Source organism: Chenopodium album, chromosome 22 (genome assembly GCF_948465745.1).
Source record: "Chenopodium album chromosome 22, dcCheAlbu1.1, whole genome shotgun sequence".
Classification (NCBI taxonomy): Eukaryota; Viridiplantae; Streptophyta; class Magnoliopsida; order Caryophyllales; family Amaranthaceae; genus Chenopodium; species Chenopodium album.
In genome coordinates, this window is record NC_137855.1 from 8625548 (window position 1) to 8644429 (window position 18882).

The 18882-nt window shown below is 36.0% G+C and overlaps 1 protein-coding gene across 11 annotated transcripts; it reads right to left on the bottom strand.

The window, feature by feature from the left end:
• Window positions 1-2627: 2627 nt before the first annotated feature.
• On the bottom strand, window positions 2628-14921 carry LOC145603599 (uncharacterized). Of its 11 annotated transcripts, XM_081659536.1 has the most exons (22): window positions 14795-14921; window positions 13602-13683; window positions 12843-12939; window positions 12359-12423; window positions 12219-12265; window positions 11495-11739; window positions 11029-11144; window positions 10736-10874; window positions 10340-10451; window positions 10170-10230; window positions 9921-10026; window positions 9500-9824; window positions 9340-9420; window positions 9106-9230; window positions 8254-8336; window positions 7940-8168; window positions 6631-6755; window positions 5818-6531; window positions 4850-5714; window positions 3941-4047; window positions 3740-3845; window positions 2628-3081 (listed from the first exon to the last, which is right to left on the bottom strand). In XM_081659536.1, exons 17-19 carry the CDS (start codon window positions 6728-6730, stop codon window positions 5650-5652), a joined length of 879 nt encoding a protein of 292 aa, XP_081515662.1. In that variant the 5' UTR covers window positions 6731-6755; window positions 7940-8168; window positions 8254-8336; window positions 9106-9230; window positions 9340-9420; window positions 9500-9824; window positions 9921-10026; window positions 10170-10230; window positions 10340-10451; window positions 10736-10874; window positions 11029-11144; window positions 11495-11739; window positions 12219-12265; window positions 12359-12423; window positions 12843-12939; window positions 13602-13683; window positions 14795-14921; the 3' UTR covers window positions 2628-3081; window positions 3740-3845; window positions 3941-4047; window positions 4850-5649. The 11 variants fall into 11 exon arrangements, with proteins under 11 accessions (XP_081515662.1, XP_081515664.1, XP_081515657.1 ...); XM_081659538.1 differs by lacking the exon at window positions 3740-3845 and having other exon boundaries at window positions 2629-3081; XM_081659531.1 differs by lacking the exon at window positions 2628-3081 and having other exon boundaries at window positions 3153-3845; window positions 11040-11144.
• Between the last annotated feature and the right edge of the window lie 3961 nt (window positions 14922-18882).

An 18882-nucleotide genomic window follows, 5' to 3' on the forward strand; every position in this document is an offset into this window, starting at 1 on the left:
AACCCCTGATCGAGTAAGACCTCAAGTAACCCTTAACCGAGTGAACCTCTCGAGTAACCCCTATCTGAACCCCACAAGTAACCCCTGACCGAGTAACTCGAGTAACCCCTGACTGCATAACTCGGATAACCCCTAACAACATAGCTCGGGTAACCCCTGCTACACGGTGTGGCTTACAACACAAAAAATCTTGTTTTATAATATATATTGTGACAAAATCGAGTTCAAATAAGTGAGAAAAAATAAAACAATAATCGAAAATTATATGTCGCACTTACTCTCCCTCTCTCTCTCTCCCTCGAGCCTTCTCCTTCGTTCTTTATTAGTATATCATATACTCTTTCTCTGTTCTTTTCTCTCAGTGCTCTTCTCTATTTATCACTCTCTTTATTTCTCTTTCAACCCCCTTGCATTTCTCATGTCCCTATATCTTTTTTTAGCCTCTCTGTATCTCATCCTCTTTCCTTCATAACCCATATTTCTATCTCTCCTATTTTTTATTACTTTTTTTTTTCTCCTAGCCTTTATCCCTTCTTCTAGCCTACCCCTTGTTAAACTGGTATTTCTATCTTTTGGTCTGTTCTATCTCTTAGCCCCTCTTTGTCTCTCTCTTCAAACCCTTCGTTTTCCTAGTTCCATTTTTCTCTCTTGATGATTTTCTCTATTTTGGCCCTTGTTTCTCTACCTCCTTTCCCTTGTTTTCCTTCTCCCCTTCCTCTCCTCCTCTATCTTAAGTAACCCTGACCGACTAACCCCGGACAGAGTAATTCTTCAAGTCCCTGAATGAACCTTCAAGTAACTGCTAACCGAGTAACCCATGACCGAACTCTTTAAGTAATAACCATGACCGAATTACCCAAGTAACCCCTAACCGAAATCCTTAAATTATCCCTTACCATGTAACTCGAGTAACCCCTGACCGACTAACTCGAGTAACCCATGACCGAGTAAATCCTCGAGTAATCCTTGATCGACTAATTCGAGTAACCCCTAATCAAGTCATCCCTCAAGTAAACTTTAACCGAGTGAACCTCTAGAGTAACCTCTATTTGAACCCCACAAGTAACTCCTGACCGAGTAATTCGAGTAACCCCTATTTTTATAACTCGGATAACCCCTAACAAAGTAACTCGGGTAGCCTCTGCTACACGGTATGGCTTACAGTACCAGAAAATTGTTGTTTGATAATATATGTTGTGACAAAATCAAGTTCAAATAAGTGAGAAAAGTTAAAACAATAATCGAAAATTATAGGTCGCATTTACTCCCTCGAGCCTTCTCCTTCGTTTGTTTATTATTATATCATATACTCTTTCCCTGTCCTTTTCTCTTAGTTCTATTCCCTATTTATCACTCTATTTATTTCTCTTCAAACCCTCTCGCATTTCTCCTGTCCCTATATCTTTTTTTTAGCCTCTCTCTATCTCATCCTCTTTCCTTCATAACCCATATTTCTATCTCTCCCATTTTTTCTAATTTTTTTTTCTCTAGGCCTTTATCCCTTCTTCTATCCTACCCCTTATCTCTTTTGAACTGGTATCTCTATCTTTCGGTCTACCCTATCTCTTAGCCTCTCTTTGTCTCCCAATGCAAACCCTTCGCTATTCTAGTTCCCTTTCTTTCTCTCGATGATTTTTTCGATTTTGGCCCTTGTTTCTCTACCTCCCTTTCCCTTTCTCTCCATCTCCCCTTCCTCTCCTCCTCTATCTTAAGTAATCTGTGACCGATTAACCCCAGACTGAGTAATTCTTCAAGTAACCCCTTAATGAACCCTCAAGTAACCGCTGAGCGAGTAACCCCTGACCGAACTCTTTAAGTAACTTTTACCGAATTTCTCAAATAACCCCTGATTGAACTCCTTAAATAACCCTTACCTAGTAACTCAAGTAACCCCTGACCGAGTAACTTGATAACCCATGACTGAGAAACTACTCGAGTAACCCTTGACCGAGTAACTTGAGTAACCCTTGATCGAGTACTCCGTCAAATAACCCTTAACCGAGTGAACCTCTCGAGTAACCCCAATCTGAACCCCACAAGTAATCCTTGATCGAGTAACTCGAATAAACCCTGACTGCATAACTCGGGTAACCACTAAAAAAATAACTTGGGTTACCCCGGCCACACAGTGTGGTTTAACTTTCATGTTAAATGTGCCATAATTCTACCACAATTCTACCATAATGTTTAACTTTTATGTTAAATATGCCACTATCAAGATGACTTGTCCCTATACCATCCTCTAAAAGGCTTTGGCAATTATCTCCAAAGCCCCTTCCCCCACCCCCCTAACTCTCCCCTTTCCTTTTTATATATCTTGGTTTATCTGTAATGCACGCTCTACAAATGGCAAAACGTGATGTAGGACATGCTTGTTAACAATAATGTTGGAGTTCCTTTTTTATTTTTTTTTCTAATTGCATCTAAAATGATTCAATAAGTTCAAATAAGTAAAACATTTTCTAAATCAATGTTGGAAAATGGGAATGTCTATTTATGGATATTAGATATAACAAGGAATTGAATTGATCGAAATTTTCATTTAGAACCAATATTCAATCCGGAAAACAAATATCGATATCCGAAATATAAAGGTTTGTATGTGAGGCCGTGAGGTTAACATAACTTAACACTTGGGGGAAACATTGATGATTTTAATCATAGTTAGCAACAAGCTATTCAGCATTCACTTTTTATGCCTAACAAATTAGACATAGTTTGTAAGTGTTGTTGTTCGACCCAAAAGATAAAAGATTGTGAAAAATGATACAGTATTATGATGCATTATGGAATAAATATGGAACTCATTTGTTGCCAGATCAATACCATCGTTTTGTCATGGAAATCACCCCATGAGCTACAGAAAATTACTATGTGGACCGTATAATCAAAGCATAAAAGACTTGCAAGATAGTAACTACATAAAGATACTTGACCGCAACCATTTATCTCCGTCTAAAATTCTGATAGGGTCCGTCAAGAAGAACCCGCCACTCCAAGTACCACCAGCACCACCATCATCATCACACGGGGGGAATCTAGTTCCTCCATTATAATCAAGCAGTGGTGACTTCTTTTTACCTGCAAACAAATTTAAGAATGATGTCAATGGCACCCTGCACCCAAGAGTCCAAGACTATCAATTTTATAACTGATCACCCAAATATATATATTCAACATTCAAAGGCAACATGCAACCTATCTTTACATTTCAGGTAGGTCATGAAATACCTCAAGCAGATAGAGCCACAAATCAAACAATCATATGCATTTCCTTCACTTAATAAAGTGCCCACATAGATATACGAAAGAGCCTTTATAACCATTGTTTTCTTTCTAAACAAACATTCAGATGGTGTTTCAAGAATCCTATCCAAAATCTCGGCCATTTCGTAAATTGCAGAAATGACTGAAACAGACTTCTCAACTGTTTGAGTCTGTCCTTCCGCTCCACACCTTGTATGCTGCAAATGTGAAAATATGGGAAGATACAGTTTTGCATGGCTATATATAAAGATCATATAAGACACCACAAGAACATGAAACAAGTAAACTATTTTCACGTGACCCTTTATCCAAGTCATCAGAAACAAGGTGAGTCTAAAACTATAATTCAAGAATTGAGCATGATGTATAGAGCATCAAATACTGAGGAAGTTGATGGTGAAGGTTTAGCTCTTGCATTGCTTATTGTGCAAACATGCAAGGTCTTTTCCCTCTTCAAAACCCCTGCACCAACCTGACCCCAAGTCTTTCAGATTTTAAGAAAAATCTCCTAAACAAACAAAGTGGAAGTGTCCTTCGATATGAGAATCGTTTCTAGCCAACGCAATGTCTTTATCCATCTGTTTACAACATTATAATAAAAATAAACATAAATAAGAGCACTAAAACGTAAATGAAAAAGGAGTAATATTTTAGAAAACTGTTAGAGACTCACAAATTTCGAAAGATTTTTCACTTTCTCATCACTGAAACAAAGATATGCCATTATCTGCTGAGCACTGAGCATCATACTATAAGTTACATAAATTTGTCCATCTTCACCTGCATTGCCAATGAAGAGATTTAGGAACATAATTTTGCTCAGATTGTTAATGCTGATCTGGCTCTGTTGAATACAACTAAAGAAGGGATTGCCAATGCCATTAGCACATGTTTTTCACTGACACGCAAACACCATCACTTCCATGACAAAGGAGCAAAACAGAATAAGTAGAGGGTTTTACATAAACAGAGCAACGCCAAGCAGAAAATTTGATAGGTTAGAAGAAGCCACGACTATCTTCTGTTAATGGATGATATAATCAGAAGATTCTGTTATCCAAAACGATAAGAACTCTGTTGAAGTGGCATTAGAGAAAGAATAAGCTATACTTCATAGAAGCATAAAGGTATACTACAGAGAAGCATCAACAACATACAGCAACAACAACAATAAATAACCATAATTAGCTGCCGGAAAAATACAGAGCAGCAACCAGACAACTCGACAGCATCCTAGTAACAGCCACAATAAAACCAAGCAGTAGCGACAAGGCCAACAACAAAAAAAAAAAAACACCAAAAGAAAAATCGACAACCAACAAAACACACTCATATAAACTCTAAACCCATCACAATTAACATGCTTACACCTCAAAAATTAATCCCAATCCCCATTATGAAAAAAGAACTCAATTGCTTGAACTTAAAATCAACATAAAAGAATCTCAAACGAAATGCAGTAGAATATATAGTCCTGTTTTGCAAGACAATCAATCCAAGAATTCATCCAAAAACTTTTTTTCTGAGTTCAATAAAATAAAGCGAAGATTGAACACCAATAGATTCTCGTCATTAAGCATACCTTGCCAACCAAAGCAGGGCCAATAATATCATTCACGTTTTGACAGCCTATATGAGATTGAGCAAAGCCAGGCTCACGACCATGAATAAACTGCTCAAGGATTAGTTGCCTAGCCTGGGACTGCTGCTCCTGCAAAAGAATATGCTGAAGCTGTTGTTGTTTCTGCTGCTGTGGCTGCAATTGATGACTTTGATGTTGTTGGATCTCCAGCTGCCGTTGTTGGAGCTCCAGCTGCCGCTGTTGCTGGAGAGCCAAGATGTGCTCAACCTCAGACAAAGATTGATTTGACAACTGGTGATGAAGTGATCCTGGGTCAGGGACTTGTTCTAGAGGTGATTCATTTAAGTGATTTCGTTGAGACAAAATATTTCTCTGTTGGATATGCTGCTGCTGAAGCTGTCTTGACATTAACTGCTCAGCTAATTCACGGTGATTGGATTCTTGAATCTTGATCAAGGTGAGAAAAATGTTGGGTCTCCAATGCGTCCCCAAACATGTTTGAATTAGAAATAGGACCTTTATCATAGAAATTAAGCCACGATTCCTCAATATTTTGATCAGAAAGGCCACCAAAAGGAGCATTCCTCCCAGGAGAATGACCCATAAGATGACCAGGCATACCCATGGTAGAGGGCATACTTGAAGGTTGGGCTTGCCTGTTTGAATTACTTTCAAGTTCAGACCACAACAATCCAAAAGGGTGCAGCTTATCATCTTTCTGAATTGGCATGCCAGTTTCTTTTGCTTCATTTGGATGTGTATGATAACCAAATGATTTGTCACAGGCCCATCGGCACTTCTCAAACGTCTCCCAACAGGGTACTGCCACTCCCAGCCGTCCCAGGTCTTCCAGGAAATACAATCTCTGCAGCACAAGCAAAGAGATGGTGTTAACATTATAAAGTCACATTCACCAACAAGCACGTGATAAACAACTAAACACAGAAAGGCGATTCTTAAAACAATACCTTCATCTTGCGCAGAAGAACCATGGAAACCTTTCCCTTCAGAAAAAGCATTTTGTGCTAAAACATCATGCTCAAACATTCGAGTGTGAGCTGGTTGATTTGAATGATTGTCCAACTCTGACAACCACCAAGTTTGGTTATTTAAAGCGGACACATCATTCATCTCTGAGGTGGATGTGGACCCTCCAGGGTTATCAATCTTAAAACTTAAATCTGAATTGATACCAAGCCCTTCCTGAGCATTCAACTGTGGCATTACATCACCCAACTCATGAAAGGGGGCATGTTCTGAAGCATCTGCCAAGCGAACTGGTAAGTCAAGGCCGAAAAATCCTTGTTGAAACCATGAGATGATGTCAACACCAAGAAATGGACCCTGTATCTCTCCCTGAGGATCACGGTAATATAAGCTTAACTCCTCAGGTGGTACACCATCACTGACACGATTACCATTTCTCTCACTCTGGGCATACAGCAAACTGTTACTCCGACTATCTTCAAGAGATTCTGACATGAACAATGAGTTGGAATCATCGGGAAGGTTAGAACTAATATCAAAAGCAGCACGGTCAATTTCAGCAGCTTTGAGAGGAGTGATTTGGTAATTTTCATCATCAGTCTGTGCTGCATCGGCAATTTTCAAGACTGTTGACATTGGTCCCTCGGATTCCATGCTCCAGCCTTTGAATTCTACATCATATTGAGCATTTTTCCCTGAAACATGTAGCAATAACTTAGAAATGACATTCAAACAATTTTCTTTTGAAAGATACATAAAGTCATAAACACGAAGATGAAAGTCAGGATCCTCACCATCAGCCTGCCCAGGTTTACCACTTGCTGAATCGTGGAAACTGATAGCCTCCCCAGCAATTGGAGGAGGAGCATCCTGGTCTTCATCAAGAGGATCCATGTTGCCAACACAATTAATTGATACACTGGGACAAAGAAACACTAATCATACCATAGGGCATAAGGCATAAAGTTGACCAAAGAACAAACTTGCTGACCACCATCAACAAAACATTACACAAAAACCAAATCTAGGTAACCAAAACAAACTAAAACCAGCCATTTTCACTGGAAAAATCACAAATCAATCACCAGAATTTCGACAATAATGCTAAAAAAACAACTGATGCCCAGAAAATTCAAAAAGTTCAATCAATTTTTTGATTACTTTTGAAGTACTAATTAGTGTATTCATATCGACTTCGACGTCCCCACATATCTACTCTATTTCTATATGTTTATATCTTGTCTTGTGCAACCTAACTAATAACATATACAATGCGCGTAACATGCTTGTAAAAATGTATAATCACATGACTTATGTACGCATTACAAATACAATATTCAAAGTTCACATAACTAAGAATGACATGTACTAAACCAGAATAAGTAAATTAAAATTATATGGAGTGCAAGACTATAAAATATATATAGAACAATTATGACCAATTACACAACAACAAAAAATGCATCTTTGAATTGCAAAATACAAAGCTCTTTTCGATACCGTCCATTTATATAAATATATAGAACAATTATGACCAATTACACAACAAAAAAATGCATCTTTGAAATGCAGAATACAAATCTCTTTTCAGAATTCTAGCATATTCCTCTGACAGAGTTCCTATTTATCAACTTATAAAACCAGATTTTATGAAAACTATAAGCACTATATTCACTCTCTTCCCAATTTTTAGAAAACAATAAGCACTAAAACAAAGCAGCATAAATACATATTCATCCTATGCCTATCAAATTCCTTGTCATTGGTCCTTCAAGTGAAACGTCCAGGATCAATAATCACTATTCACTATTACCTGAAGAGAAGAAAGAACCAAAATCAGCATGAAGAACCAAAATCAGCATGAAACAGCAACCATCAGAATTACACAACACTTTCTGTAGCTAATGTTTGGACCTCAACCTAGATATCACACTGAAAACTACAATGGAGTAATCTGGTTTGTGAGAATGTAGTTCAACGGACCAACATTGACTATATAGTATCCACTCAGACAAAATATAGCAATCAAATGCTTTATAATCCTTGGACCAAGAGGCAACCAAGGTTGGCATGTTATAAAATTGAATAGAAAAAAAAAATTACCTTTGTCGGAAGCCTCATTTTGACTGTCATTACCACCATTCTTCTTCATCCTCATCATCGTCATTCTCACTTTCTTCTGATTCACTTTCACTGAGATCTGGAATTTTGGGCTTAGGTGGAGGTATAAAGCTGGTGGTAGATCGTTGGTGACCACTTGAAACAATATTTCTTAAATCTATGCCTTCAAGTTCTTTTGCTCTTTCCTTCCTTTTCTTTAAATCCTTGATCTCTGTTTATTTTTTAAAAAGTCAGTAATGTGCCTTTTCATGCTCTCCTATCAGACAGAAGAATTGTGAGACCTAATAGGCACACACCTAAGCTCCAATGAAAAATTTCAGCACCTAAGCTCCATAAATTGAAAAGCTTCAACCAGTATGAAAGTAACTATTAAAATGATCTGCAAAAGCGAAGCCAAAATAAATTTAAGTATGAACTAACTTAGCATATGTCAGTGATTGGTGAATACAGTACCTACTGCAATAAGCTCAGTTAACTTTCCTAAATTTTGAAATATATCCAGCGAAGGAATTTGTAAGTTGTAACCTTTCAGTTTCCAATGTTACCAAATGGAAAAAGCTGTAGTACCACTTTCAGCAAGTGAATTTATGGATTACCAAGAGACAATGATTTAGCAAAGCTAGATCCTGAAGAGGAATCAACAAGCGGCAACAGCTTAATTATTACACACAAGAGCCAATTTTTGCAAGCTGAATCAATACTTTACTACAGCCCCTAGTCTAAACTGCACCTTATCCAATATTCCAATTAATACATCAATGTTGAAGCACCTGAAATAGCTCCACATAACAGATTGTTGCAAGCCCATAGAATTCTGAACGAGGTCCAGAAGGGTGTTCACATCTTGTTTTTAAACAATAAAGCTCTTGATTCTACAAATACTTAATGCCAATGAGAAGGCTGTTTCTGGTATTTTTTGCATCCCTTGATGCTCATGGTATCATATATACCCAAGCATGCAAAGTCTAAATTTTTCAATGATACTATTGCACCTGAAATTCATGCCCAATTAAGCTGTAGATGGTAATTTTATAGATATAGTTGAAGAAAGAACAACCAAAAACTATAAAACAGATAGTAAATAGCAATCTAGCAAGACAAGCACAAATGTACAATCCGTACTTTCTAGTTTCTACCACCATACTCACCTTTTTCAGAAGGGTTAGTAGACAATCCCTCCTTCGCAAGCATCTCTTCAAGCTCTTTCATCAAGCAGGATTCACGCTTGTTTTCAGAAGCCTGTTTAACTTTCTTGTATATAGCAGGGGAAATACTGCAGAAGAACAAAGGAATAACATTAGCCTTCACAGAAACCATGTGGTAGCAACTTGTTCAATTACTAACATTAATTTGTAAGATTGCGATACTAAGAAATTAGAGACCTCAAGCCGCAAGATTTAAATCACTGATTTTTAACGCTCCACTTGCTTGCCATATGAGGGTGGTTTAGGAACTTCTTTCTTCTGTTAAGTAAAATACTTCAATAGAAGATAATATTGATAAAGAATTTCATCAATTAGAAGAAATAGAGAGATATCTCACCTTCTTAGGTTTCTGCCTTCCTCCTCATCACTTCCCTCCGATGTAGATTTTGAAACCTTACTTTGTTTTCTTCTAGCTCCTTTTGTGTCCTCCTCGGTCTTTTTACGTTTTTTGACTGACTCTGTTTTCTGTGGCTTTCTTTTGGTAGCACTTCTCTTTCTAACTTTCACTTCCTCTTCTTCAACCTCATCACTTTCATTCCCTGAAGAAGCAGCTGTTTCCTCTTTTCTAATATTGGAAAAGACTTTTCGAGAAGAATTTTTCTTAGGATTCTTCTTCTTCTCACTCTCAGTGGATTGAGGAACATCAGATTAGTGTTTAACATCTGAAAAATTAGTGTCACACCTATTAGCAATGTTTATCTCAACACATCCACTTTTTGTTCTCTCTTCCAAATGAGTTCCAATTTATGTTAGCTCACCTCATCCACTTCCTGACCGATAAACTTCTTGAACGGATCCAATGAATGTTTATTGAATGCCATGTCTTCCTCCAGAAGCCGACGTAGTCCAACCAATGTAATATTCCTGAGTATAAAAAAGATTTCTTCTTTACTATAAACTCTTCCATAGACAAATGAGCATCAAAAGATTCAATGGCAACCCCTCTTGCCTTCCAAGAGAGAATGAGAGAGATGACAGCTCTAAAAATTGAGCTATAGAAGACATACTCGGAACTCTCTCTGAGATAAGAAGCTCTAGCCCAAATGGCCTTCTTTATTGTGATTTCATCTGGGACAAGTTTGCTTTCAAGTGTTTAGAGTTTTAGACATTGAAGCAATTTTCAGGACATGAATCCACATAATCCATATCAGCTATATGAAATAGACAAAGGTCTTACCTTAAGGGAGTCACAGAACCTCCTGGTGAAGATCCATCCAATTTAGAAAGCACATTCGACTCCAAACTGCTTACAAGCTTCCCTAAATTTCTTATACTGAGCAACATAATCACTTGCGGAGTTTCCAAAAAAAAAAAGATATTATGCTTGATAAACTACTTTTAATCCTTAGCAGTTTAACATGTCAAAAAACATATGATGACACAAACTATGCTAGCTTCTATTCACTTGAGAGGTGTGCATAAAATTCTCTTTTTAGGGTCTGATATAGTGAAAAAACTATGTGAAAACCGAAAAATCACAATTTTAATTGAAAATTTCCCAACTTAAAAATTGATATGTGAAACTTAAAAACAGTCCAAATGGCATTGGCATTGCCGTAGTCCATAGCCATACCTTACGATAGTCAATTATTCCTCCAAATGGAAGCTCTAGCTCGTCACTGACTATGACAGGGATGCAGCCACTAAATATAGCATCAAACAGTCTTGCAGATGATGGAGCATCACCAGCTGTGCTCAGGCAAAAGATGGACCTGACAAGCAAGAAAAACTACTCAGCTGCATCCACAATTTGTAGGTGTAATATACTATTCAGCTAAAAATCTCAACACAACCAACGTATTGAAAATTATGAAAGAAGGAAAAAAAATTAAAGTAGATTGTCCAAGTGAAGTTCACAATGCTCACTTGCGCATTACATTTTGGGCTGCAGCTTTACCAGCCTCTCCAGATGTCCCTTCCTCAATGACTACACCATCAGCACCAGACAGCTCTATCACAAGTTTTGATCGGATCTTCCCTCCCTAAAAATCAGAACAGCAATATAAGTAAAGACCTTTAACATCTTGTGTATGGTACTTCCAACAAATGTCTTTCTTCTTTCACAAGCATATCCCAGTTTAAAACTAAACACATTTCTTCGCAAAACTCATATCTACAATTCTATAAAAACCCAATTCAAAACTTCAAATCTCATTAAAAATCAATCAAATTTCACACTAATTTGAATCATTATAAGATTTATAGCCAATAGTTTAATAGTGTCCCTTAGAATAATCCTAAATTGAGTACACTTAAAGTTAAATTAAATTTCGATGAACCCTAGATTGTGAATTTGATATTTGATTATTAATAAGAAGAAAGAAAATCTTACCTCAAAAGCTACTTCAATGGAGCAGTGAAAAGCCAGAAGCCGCTCCAATGCGAGTTATGTCGAAAAGTTATTTGTAGGCTTTCTCAACTCAAGAGAGATGGAGATGGCCTTCCTCAAAAGATCGAGAGTGATAAGGGTCTTCCGTACTGCTAAAAGGTTCAGGTTTCTTGGACTTGAGGGGTGAATTAGCATGGGTACATCGATGTAGAGGACATATTCACAGCTGGCTAATATTGCCCAGAAATCTGAACATGAAAACAAAACTCATGCCAATTACCAAATTCAAAGCTATCCAATTTCAACTAAAAACAAACAACAAAAACACAGAATTCAACATTATAACCCAAAAAAACCGAGAGTAAATCATTTAGAGGCAAACAAAAAGATCAAAAACCACATTTCATAAGAAACTCCCAAAACATCAAACCCTAAAACATAGAAACTAATAATCTCAAGATCAAATTCCGATCCAAACAATTTAACCAACTCCAAATTCAATCAATTAGAATCAATTTTAAACAATGAAAACAAAAGCGAAAACCCCAAATTGACTATACATAATTCAACCAAATAACCGAGTATAAACCAATCAAATCCAATCAAAGTGAAATTCCATCAATTCCACAAAACACAAACATCAACAACATTGATTATAGTTAATGATAATCAAATCCAATTATAAAGCGAAGATTGAACACCAATAGATTCTCGTCATTAAGCATACCTTGCCAACCAAAGCAGGGCCAATAATATCATTCACGTTTTGACAGCCTACACATATACAACAACCATTAAGAGCAAAACATAGTTCTTGAATCGAAAGGAAAATCTTATGACTACCGCTAAACTGAAACTAACACTAACCTTAGAAACACCCTTTCCCATGTAGTCTTTACCTCCACCTCGGAGTTCAAGGGCTCCATAGACTCCTGATAATTCACAAGCATAGTTGTAAAAATATGTGTAACTACTAAGACAATAATCAATCAGCTAGTAACACAATTAATTGATACACTGGGACATAGAAACACTATTTATACCCATAGGGCATAAGGCATAAAGTTGAGCAAAGAAAAAAACTTGTTGACCACCATCAACAAAACATTACACAACAACCAAATCTCGGTAACCAAAACAAACTAAAACCAGCCATTTTTCCTCACCATTTAAGTAATCAAACAATAGGCAAGCTCTTCCATAATACGAAAAATACAAGTTTAGAAGGCTCTTAGTTGGTAGTAATGATTAAAACAATAGATCAAGTAAATGGCAGAAGCTCTTTGTTAAAGTAGCCTTCGCAATTATTCAGATTACTACTCAACAAGCAAGTTCAAACTTGGAATATTACCTCTTTGACCTCTTCAACAGCGTAATGAGCTTTGGTTGGTATTCCCAGCTCTTCCGGTTGTACATCAATGATCACCAAGACAGGATTTGGGACGTAACTACATACCCCAAACATATGTACAGTCAGTTCAAAAAAAGAAGGGAACAGAAATATTGCTTAATAACCTTGTAAAAGACACATTCAGAATTTTTAAGTCTGTACAGATCAAGTTCCAATCAGTTTAGTCAATCATCTTCTCAAGATGAAAATCGAATGATAACAGACAACTCATTCAAGTTCTTAAAAGTAAATAGGGTAATGTTTGACACATTCAACTCAACCATATAATATCCTTTGCTCACCCAAATTTGCATGAACAGATATACTGACATATTGGTCAAATTCACGTGTATGGGATACCCCAAATCTCACAAAAATTACTCACAACACCATCTTAGTTACCGTTGAGCCCAAGTATGGTCTACTTCTAAGTCTTTTAATATTAGCTCATATATCTTTCACAGACGTTTAGCTACCATGGATTTATTCTCAAGGATTATCCAGCAATATATCAGTCACAAGATCCTTGTCAAAAATAAGTAACTTGAACCACCTATGAATGAGTCGAAATTTCAATTAATTTTCTACATTACTAAGTAACAATGGAGAAAAAATATAGGATACGTGAGAAATTAGAGAGGACCAGAAAAGAGTGAATAGTACAACGCGGAAAATCACAACGCAACTTCATTTTGAGCTGGGGGGAGGGGGTTATCTTACTCGTTAAATAATCTGTGGATATCCAAATCATTCTCCCGAAGCTTAGGACCAATGCTATACCAACCTACAACATGCTCCTTTGCTGAAAAATAAGAAGAATTAGTACAAGATGAAATCAAGTTCAAGCTGAAGAACTATAAAGGTAGGGATAACAGGTGTGTTAATCAGAACAGAATAACCATTAATTCTCCTAAACATAAAGAATATAAATTCATGGTAGTTGTGATCAAGAAACCAAATCCTGGGGTCCTTGTCATCTTCCTCAAAGGGAAATGCATTTTTTGAGTCAAAAATCAGAGCAAGATCATATTACAAAAATAGAGGGATAAAAAGGAATTCCTCATTTATCTGGTTAAACCCACCATACAAAGTTACAAACCATGAAAGTATTAGTTTAACCACTTGAATTGAATAGATAATAAACACCTTGCATCGTAAAACCAAAATATGAAATTCAGAATACAATCAATTTTAACCACTGTATACATGGATACAATACATCAGAATATCATATGAGCTGTTGGGCAGTGCATAAAGACCTAGTAAATTTCTCTTAGATAACAGCATGTAAAACACTTTCAAATCCTGCACGCCGCTACGAAAAACTATTTGCAATTCTAACAGCAGAGCTACCTCTGATATTAAACAACAGCAAGCAATCAGGTCCGTCCCAGAGCCAAGGCAAGAGCGGAAGCTGCCTCGGGCCCAGGGAGAAAAGGTCCATGTTCATAGTTCCTTTCTACATTAAAAGAACTGATAGTGGGTAAGGTGTTGCTGCGAAATTTGGACCTATATTATTTTTACAATATTTAAGGCAACATAGCATAAATCAAACATAATAATCACCTTTGAATATAACATTCTCAATTAATCTAGTTGCAAACATTATACTCAAATAATTCTCTCTCCAACTTTCCAGTCGATTTTATATCTCGAAAAGATTCAATTTTACAGGTGAAATTGGAATAATTCCATACATTCAATTCACAAAATTAACAATTGAATTAAATCATAGTAGTGTATTGAAAGAAAATTTAACTCGAAAAACACAAAGATCTTTATAAACCTAACTAATCATAACTAATAATTTAATAATCAACTACAGAAGAACCCTAAATTGAGTATACTGAGAATTAAATCAAAGAAAAACCCTAGATTGTGAAATTGATATTCGATGAATTTACAAATCTTACCTCGGAAGCTGGTTGAATGGAGGATTAAAATATCAGAAATTGCTTCAATGGAGATCGTGAAGTGCGGTTGAAGGAGAGAGAATTGAGGTGAAGGGAGAGAGAGGAACAGAAACAGTTTGGCAGTGAGAAGACTTGGGAATAAAAGGGGTAAAAAGGTCAAAGCACCTCTAACAACAAGCAAATCAATTGCTAAAACAAGGGCAAAATCGTAATTGTACTTTTTGAGGGGTAAAACAGTCACTACACTATTACTAAGAATTTTCCAGCCTGCCAACTTCTCACTCTTAAAAGTTACTGGTGAACCGATGCGCGTGCACCATATTGCTAATCAAAATTAAGACGCTAATAAGGAAGCACTAAGGGCCTGTTCATATTTACTGAATTGAGCTGAACTGAACTTAACTGAACTGATTGGAACTGAACTGAACTGAACTGATTGGAATTGAATTGAACTGAACTGAACTGAACTGAACTGAATTGAGCTGAAATGAATATTTTATGTGAGAGGGAAATTAAGAGCTGAACTGAACTGAAGTGAACTGATTGGAACTGAACTGAACTGAACTGAACTGATAGGAGCCTGAACTGAACTGAACTGAACTGAAATTAAGTAAATGTGAACAAGCCCTAAATATATATATTTGGATTACCTATTGTGATTTTGTGTTTGAAGTTACGAGATACATATGTAGGACAAGTTGCTTAAAATCGAAATTTGTTTGACATAGCCTCCTTTGCATGCGTGGATTGTAATCACATAGTATTATGTGCTCAAGTAAGTCAACAATTTAGATAACCATTATTGCATAGTTTTCAATATGTATTATTGACTTACATGTATTATGAAAGTTCGTATTATTGCAACAAATTCTAAGTATTGCATGTTTTATATGTATTGATTTGATTTACTTATTATTATAAATCTCATAGAATATAGCGTAAGAATTTGTAAGTAGATATCTATTTTGTTATTTAAGAAGGAATAATATACATATACTTTGGTGTATTACTTTAGCATTTGTGAAAGTGAGTAAATTTGAAGTATAATTAGTGCTTATTCAATGTGAACTTGTTGTATAGAGTGTCATTAATGACCATGAATGGATAAAGTTCATTGGTTAAGTAATGTAAGAGATTGACTAATGTGTAGTTTGGATAGTCAGTAAAGTTTTGAGAAAGATAATTCGATCTAAATTAGCTAGCAATTGTCAGTGGCCATTACACATATGGTTTTGCATGCCATATTGGAGATTAATAAGTGGCATGTGTACACGTTGGACTATAGTCATGAATAAAGGTATTTAATAAAAATGGTTGCTATATTAGAAGGTAATTGTAGTGTATCAAAAGGAATATAAGTTAATGTGGTATTCATATCGATCATTATGCCTCTTTTGAACTTACTTGACTTGTCATTATGGCTGGTAATTAAGACTCTTGGGACTTAATTCGGACTTTTTTGAAGAATTTATATTCTACAACCACACATTTTTGTATGTAGCCTGTTGTACCGTGCAGCAAGGGTTACTCGAGTTTCTTGGTATGGGATTACTCGAGTTGCCGAGATTACTCGAGTTTCTTAGTCAGAGGTTACTCGAGTTGCTAGGGCTACTCAAGTTACTTGGTTAAGGGTTACTTGATTGAATTACTCCTTATCGAGTAATCCTTGACTGAGTAACCCCTCGAGCAATCCATGACTGAACCCCTTGAGTAACCCTTAACGAAGTAATCCCTCCCCCTCAAGTAACCCCTAATTGAGTAACCCCTGACTAAACCCGCAAGTAACCCCTGACTGAGTAACTCGAATCACTGACCGAGTAATTCGAGTAACCCATGACCGAGTAACCCCTCAAGTAACCCTTGACTGAGTAACGAGTAACCCCTCAAGTAAATCTTGTCCAAGTGAACCCCTCGAGTAAACCCTGTCTGAACCCCTCAAAAAGCCCTAATCGAGTAACCCCTCAAGTAAGTGAACCCCTCAAGTAACCCTTGTCTCAACCACTCAAGTAACCCCTGACTGAATAACTCGAGTAATCCCTAATTGAATAAGTCGAGTAATCCCTAACAAAAAGACTCAGAAAACCCTACCACAATTCGTTTCAAATAATTGCAACACTACTTTCTTTAGTAAGATCCACAATCATTTTATTATTTCTCTCTCACCAATTTACACTTTTCTTATTATTATTTCTCTCATCTCCTACGAACAAATAAATATAATCCATTAACTATACTTTATATGACTAGGGTATCCTACGCGCGCGAAGGGGCTAGCTCTTGCGGAGAAGTTGTATTGGCGTGTATTTACACCTTTGGTTAGGGTGGTAGACCTAGTAATTTTAATACTGACTATTTTATTTATGTGCATATGTGGTGAATTTGTAGAATTATAAGAAATGCACCAAAATCTTTTAAGACAATTATTTTTTAAATCCTCAAAAGTTTGATAGTGTTATATCAAAATTATTATTATTATATAATATTTGATTGTTTTCCATCCCTTCATATTTTAAGCGGCCATTGTTAGTTTAGAACTCTTAATTGTTGTGCATGTTTCAATAGTACTTAGTATAATATTTTTATCGTGTTTTCTTTAAATGAATTTTTTTTGTGAGCTTTGGTCATGTGGAGTAATAATATGTAAACAAGTTCTTAAATGTTCTACGATGACCATCTAATATCTATATCAATACTAAAGCAATAGCCAATTAGTTATATTTTTCATCTTAAATTCTCTTCATAATTAATACCATTTTTTTCTACCACCGATTTCCCTTGGTTTTAGGATATTTAGTTCTTTATACCTCTTGATAACATAAGCGTGCTCAAATATCACCAAACTATTTAATATATGAATCCCATTCAAATTCAATGATGGATGTTGTTTATATGTAGACTTAAAAAGCTAATAAACCACATAATGAGGGATAACTCAAGTGGTTAGAGCTCCCCTCCCGGTCCAAGAGATCTTTGGATCGATTCTCATCATTCGCCCTTGTGGCTCTCTAAACACCAAAACAAAGCTAATAAACCTTAACAATAGTTGCAATTAAAAAACGACAAGATTTTTTTTTTTTTTTTGGGGGGGGGGGTGATAATAAGTTAGTAGGATTTTATTCCAAATCAAAGTTCGCAAGAGTCAAGAGACTTTGCGGAAATAAGAAGAGCAACTATGAAAAAGTAAAAATAAACAGTCACTTGATAATAAACCGTTTCATTGTACATACAAATTTTTTTCTTTTTAAATAATAATAATAATAATATCATATAAGTGTAAAGCATTAGAAATTTTTTATTTTAAAAATTATCATAACAAATTATTTGTTAACAAAAACAAAATTAATTGATGATATGTTTAATAATAAAAAAAACATTAAATATATTAATGATAGTAAACATATTAATGAGGGTAATAAAGTAAATACACATTTTGTACATAACTTTGTACATAGTTTTGAGGGTATGATTGGTAGTACACTATTCCTAAGAGAATGTTTCTACTTTTTATAAGGTAGGGATAAAATCACAATTTTTTGTATGCATCCTGTTGTACCGTACAACAAGGATTAGTCGAGTTTCTAAGAATGGGAATACTCGAGTTGACGGGGTTAGTAACGGCTTAAGGGACATGTATCCAATCTTACTATCAAATATCTTGATAATAAGAGTGTGTTTCCAAGGTTGTCTCAGCCTACGTTTCTCCTCCTTCGTGAGCAAAATGACAAGACATTTAGGGTCATCATCCATACCCTCCGGGGGCTCATCATCATCCGAGACATCATCATCATCAGATAATAAGATTTGGTTTCGATTCACCTCCAGTTGAGTTTCATGAGCTACCATATCTCTTAAAGACATGGTATTTAGACCAAGCTGATTAAATGGGATTGAGACTGAGGAGTTTTGGGGATGAGAAACAGGCTCATGTTAAAAATTAAGTGATTAATTTTTCTTTTTGATTTCTTTGAAGATCTATTGATCTGGTGATCATTTTCTTCAGAGGAGAGACCGTGAGGGAGAGAATTTTCTTTCATTGGAGAGAATAGAACGGCCACATATGCATTATTGCATTAGCAACAAATCCCTTT

Bases quoted from the DNA above. Each gene is read 5' to 3' on its own strand.
- LOC145603599 (XM_081659536.1), bottom strand. From the start codon at position 6,730: ATGGATCCTCTTGATGAAGACCAGGATGCTCCTCCTCCAATTGCTGGG. The intron at 6,532-6,630 runs GTGAGGATCCTG...TACATGTTTCAG, and splicing joins TAAACCTGGGCAGGCTGATG to GGAAAAATGCTCAATATGAT. The intron at 5,715-5,817 runs GTATTGTTTTAA...CTTGTGCTGCAG, and splicing joins TTCTTCTGCGCAAGATGAAG to AGATTGTATTTCCTGGAAGA.